This window comes from Cavia porcellus, unplaced genomic scaffold, assembly GCF_034190915.1.
Source record: "Cavia porcellus strain 051 isolate PalLab524CR breed Dunkin Hartley unplaced genomic scaffold, mCavPor4.1 scaffold_7, whole genome shotgun sequence".
Classification (NCBI taxonomy): domain Eukaryota; kingdom Metazoa; phylum Chordata; class Mammalia; order Rodentia; family Caviidae; genus Cavia; species Cavia porcellus.
The window spans coordinates 45,742,369-45,748,221 of record NW_026947490.1 but is presented as its reverse complement, the minus strand read 5'-3'; the positions used below and the strand labels follow the sequence as shown (position 1 = coordinate 45,748,221).

Here is a 5,853-nt window from a genome sequence, read left to right as displayed (position 1 = left end):
ATTCTACCTCTTTACAACTCATATAAATTTAATTTAGATTTCAAGTTTTGTAGGCCAACTGATCATGTAAATTTAGGCTGCAAATCAGAATGAGGAATGGCTACTTATGATCTCCATAACTGGGTCATTTTCTCCCTAAGCATGACCCATGTCTTTGGAAAGTCTTGGGGCAACTTCACCCTTCTAGCAATGGGTTAGAGATAGATTTATTGCTCCCTTGTCTTTTGAAGCAACTTCTCCTATTTGTGCTTCATTTTTAAAATTTATACATCATCACTCCAAGTTTCCTGTTAAACCAGAAGATCTAATTTTTAACTGACACATTTGTTAAACCTTGTCTTATTTCATCCTGTCCCTCAAATCAGTTTAGGTCTACAGTCTCATCCTGATAAATAAATGTCCTCAGAATAGGAATGACCGATCTACTGTGGATTCTTTATGTTTTAGACCTGACTTACAGGTTGACCTATACGTACAGGTTGTTAATACATTTGAAAACTTTTTAAAAACTATTATCCCTGTAATTTTTAGTTTATGTTCAGAAAGAGTTTTCTCAAACATCCACACTAGTCACTGTCAGAAACCACCCTTCCCCCTCATTCCTTCTGCTTTGAGTGTCCTAGGTACAAATATTTAACAGTGAATATTTATTACTAATACCTTATTTCCTACCTAGGTTTCTTATTCTGTAATGTTTTTGTGAATATCAGCCTCAGTGATGTTCAATAGGACCTTCTTAGAGGTGATCATTCTTCCAACTTCCCTGTAGTCCATCACACATCCTCCTTTATGTCTCCTACTATCCAGTTTGTTTTATGCTTGTCTTCAGTACTATATCGGATCAGTTCACATTATTTATTTCTCTCTGTATTACTGTAATGTGTATTATAAGCTTTTTCAAGTCAGTCTTCATATAAATTTTTGATTTAAGAACTTGATTTTTCTTGGCATTTTATAAACTATTTTCTCAGTATTTTTTCTTGTTATTTTATAGCTTATTTATCCAGAAAATTAATTCTCTCAAACTAAAAGAATACATATCTATATTTCAAATGATATTAAATATGGAAATATCATTTAAAACATTTCCATTTCATTTTTTGATCTTAAATTATGAATTATGCTTGGGTAATAAAATGACCTTTTCTAAGTTTAGGTTTATTTTCTCTTTTTCTCTATTGCTCCTTGTATCTCAGGAGTCCCTAGTTTTTTACAGTCCCAGCAGGTTATAAATACTCTCCAATCCAATTATAGAAGTTAAATTGGCAAATTAATTTAGAGCTATTTTCAGCTCTTTAAATCTTAAGGTTTAGCCATCTAGCCACCCAAACATAGCTTTTATAAAATGCATCAGTGCATTTTCTTCCAGTTACAATCTTTCAGGACAGATTTCATTGCTTTGGCAACTGACTTTATGTTTTTTCTTTGGACATTTAAGAGGCCTACCTGACGGTGACTGATCAAAGCCCAAAATCAGATGCCCATTTCCTTGATCTTTTAGACATAGTGGGTAAGTGCTTTTCTCTATCTTGCCAGTTATTATCTGAGGAAAAATTATTTTCCATCAATATCTCAAGTTTGAGTATATTTGCACAAATTTTATTATTATAAATATAACTTTACAACAAAGTAAAACTTTTTTGTTGCTTTCTTATAATGAAAGAAGCTTGCAACCTGAGTGCATGCACACACACACACGTACACACATACATACAGATGCACAGACACACGTTTAGGTACATTTATATTTGTGTATACAGCACACCAGAATATGTCAAATGGAAATTCTAAGAGGTCAAGGAAAGTGGCAAGGAATAGAAAATTTTATAAATGCAGATTTCTCTTGTTTAATAAAATGGGATTTCTAGAAAATTTTAAAAAGTAGGAAATGTGTGGGGCCTAAAGATCTAGAATACTTTACTATGGGCTCTGAAACAAATGATCTATATAGGGACTTCAGATATCCATATAAACCAAATGAGTATAAAGTAATACCAAAGAAAATCTATTCTATTTAACATAGATTCATGATTTAAAGACCTCTAAGTATTATAAAGAAAAGAAAGCAACCAGGAAGTTTCTAGCAGTCAGGGAAGGTTTACTGGAGAATACAGGATATGAAGAGGATAATATAAAATATGGAAAATATGTCTGTGAGACATCACGAAAAAAGGACATAAATAAATTAAGACAGTGAATATGGCCTAAACTGGAGACTATCTTGCAAGTAGACTAATTCTTCCTTTGAGTCATAAAAACAGAAGCTGACAATTTAGTAGTACGTTGAAATGTCTTTGATTTGTAAAACCTGAAAATAAGTAGTATCTTTTTTTTTTTTTTTTTTTTTTTTTTTTGTCTTTTTCATTTTTATCGATACCGGGGATCAAACTCATGACTGCCTGCTTGCAAGGCAGGTGCTTATGCTGCTGAGGGAAATCCCCAGCACTAGTAGTATCTTCTTGATTTTCCTCATTTTCAAATGTGTTCACCAACCATGTGCTTCATTTATCTATTTTTCTACTCCTCTTTATCTCTTTAATCTTAGCTCATACATGTATGGTAAAATTCAGTAATTTAAAAAATGGGGTAGTTGTTATTAAATTATTCCATAACAGTCAGGAATGATAAAACCAGCTTTATTTGAGCAAGCACTGGGGAACTGTTTTAGTTCCTTGTGAAAGTACATAAGCAGATAATTTTCCAAGATAAAGAATAAGCATAATAAAATGTCATAGAAAACAGATTAGAAACCTTAAATTCTGGTACTGAGTTTACCAATAAACACAATCCAAAACACTTTATTTAGATTACAATTTTTGAGCACATGGTATATAATGAACTCAAAATGTCATGTGCAAGAACCTAATAAACCCAATGAATGGAAACATTATATATCATAAATATGAACTGAACTAAGAATAATAACAAAACAGGAATGAAAATAGAGGAAGAATATTTAGATGCAGAGGAAAGGATATGTGGGAGGAAAAGAATAGGATTTAAAAATTAACAAGCTGTATTTTGCACATATACCCTGCAAGATGAATGAAAAATTCATGTACCAAAAACATGTACTTTTATTAGTTTTATTATAAAAATAGAGAAAAAAATCCATTGAAAGTAAAGCAAACAGCTCACACTTATAAGAAATTTATAACAAGTAGAATGTTTAAGCAGAGGATTTCAATCATTTTAATCATTGAGGTTGTTCTCTTAGTATATGCCTGTGAGATGAAGATGATCATGCCATTAACCAGATTGTCTGGTCAAATGAGGTAGCTTCCATGACAGGATCTTATTCTGTTAAATCTGATATCAATGAAAGAGTGCTGTAGTTGGTGTATGGAACCCCCTTAGCAAATAGAACCTGCCAGAGTGGTGATGAATGTGAGCTTATATTTGTGTATCATAATGAGCAACTTCTTTTTATTTACAATAGTTTTTCTTTTAAAAATTAAAATTAATTTTAAAAAAATATTTATTTATATAAATATAAATATTATATTATATTTATATAAAATAAAGTCACCAGTAAGCTGGTAAGATGTATGGTACAGAACTTCTAACAGTTTCCCCTAAAATCTCTGAATCTAATTTTTAAAATAAATATGGAAAAAAGTAAAAATGGTAAATTCTCTGACAGAAGATAGCCTACCTATAAAATATTGAGAAGTCCTTAAAATATTCTCTTCCCTTTTCCTTTACTCTCACAATTTCTACTTCTTTTCCATAGATTCATATTGCATTCTCATCATTTCTTTTCCTTTCTTCTAATATCCCAAATGTGATATTCCTTTCCTACCTCATCCCAAGGGTAGTTAATTTCTTTTGCAGCATAAGCAGGATTATCATAGCTCCGTGACTTGGATTTTATGTTGCATCTCTGTCTAACTCCATAAACATGCAAAAATTTATATTACAGTCATGAAGAGAATCCAAAAGCTAATGTCTCTTTAGATGAGAAATAAGGGCCAGACTCATTAAAGAACTCTAACTTTATGTATATTAAAATTCCTTCTCAATTAAAAATAGTGTAAGTAGAGAATATACAGAACAAGCATGAGGAACTCTGTCCTGATTCAGATGTCTAGGCCCTTTAGCTCTGAGACGTCAGAGATGGAACATTTTTCTCTCAATTACCATGACCATGGGTACATGTGGTAAAAGTAAAAACAGCCAACAGAAATAGTGCAGACACTATATGTTCAAACACTTGGATTATCCCAGTTCATTCTTAAAAACAATCACATTCTGATTCTGGAGTCCACACTTAATTGGACAAAAACTTAATGCTTTTATAAGACACTGACATACTAGGAAAGTTTATATATACAAGAATACAGGGAGAAATGGGCAGCAAATGATTAATGTTGTATTTTCCCAGTTCTTAAATGGAGAAAATTTTCTCATTTCATTAAACAGTTTTAACAAATATTGAATGATTCCCTTTAGACTTTGCACAAGTCCATCCTATTATGCAGGTTAATAACTTCTTCCGAAAGTCACACAAAAGTTATCTAGATGGACCGAAAGAGAAAGAGTTTGACATTCTGAGTCTGGCAATAGACTTATAATGGCAGCATTGTGACAGTGTTTATACTCTCCTTTTCTGTGAAGTGCATTGATTGAAAAAGATTGTTCAGATGCAGAGCTTGAACAGAACCACTGTGGTTAAGCATCTCATCCTCGTCGGCTTTTCCAACCTTGGGGAGCTCCAGTCCCTGCTTTTTGTCATCTTCCTTCTCCTGTACCTGACGATCCTACTGGCCAATGTGACCATCATGGTTGTTATTCACTTCAGTCATTCTCTACACACTCCCATGTATGGCTTTCTCTTCATCCTCTCGTTCTCTGAATCCTGCTACACATTTGTCATTATCCCTCAGCTGCTGGTCCATCTGCTATCAGCCACCAAGATGATTTCCTTTGTGGCCTGTGCAACTCAGCTCTTCTTCTTTCTTGGCTTTGCCTGTACAAATTGCTTTCTCATTGCTGTAATGGGATATGATCGCTATGTCGCAATTTGTCACCCTTTGAGGTACACAATCATCATGAACAAAAGGCTAGGACTGGGCTTGGTTTCTCTATCAGGAGCCACAGGTTTCTTTATTGCTTTGGTGGCCACTAACCTCATCTGTGACATGCCTTTTTGTGGCCCCAACAGGGTCAATCATTATTTCTGTGACATGGCACCTGTTATCAAATTAGCCTGCACGGACACTCATATAAAAGAGTTGGCTCTATTCAGCCTCAGCATCCTGGTGATCATGGTTCCTTTTATGTTAATTCTCATATCCTATGGCTTCATAGTTAACACCATCCTAAAGATTCCCTCGGCTGAAGGCAAGAGAAAGGCTTTTGCCACCTGTGCCTCCCACCTCACTGTGGTCTTTGTCCACTATGGCTGTGCATCTATCATCTACCTTCGGCCCAAGTCCAAGTCTGCTTCTGACAAGGACCACTTGGTGGCAGTGACTTACACAGTGGTTACTCCCCTACTCAATCCTCTTGTTTACAGCCTGAGGAATCAGGAGGTAAAGACTGCATTGAAAAGAGTTATGGGAATGCATATAGCTACGAAGATGAGCTAACAACACAACAACAACAGCAACAAAATTCACATTAACCAAGAAACTTATGAAAGAAATTAAAGACTTGAAATTTGACTGTATGTAGTGAGAAAATGTTTCCCATTCTCAGAGGAAAGTGCAAGCTAATCTGCATGCTGTGCTGTCTAAAGCTTTATTGCACAAAAGGAGAAAAGGACCCACAACTGGGAAGTGGGGAGAGTGGAGGGAGAGAGGGAGAAAAAAAGGGAGGGAGGAAGGGATGGAGAGACAGAGAGAGAGAGAG

At 34.5% G+C, this 5,853-nt stretch overlaps 1 protein-coding gene across 1 annotated transcript; it reads left to right on the top strand.

Moving 5' to 3' along the window:
- Positions 1-4,643: 4,643 nt before the first annotated feature.
- On the top strand, positions 4,644-5,591 carry LOC134476725 (olfactory receptor 10T2). Its single transcript, XM_063252412.1, has one exon. It carries the CDS (start codon positions 4,644-4,646, stop codon positions 5,589-5,591), a length of 948 nt encoding a protein of 315 aa, XP_063108482.1.
- The last annotated feature ends 262 nt before the right edge of the window (positions 5,592-5,853 follow it).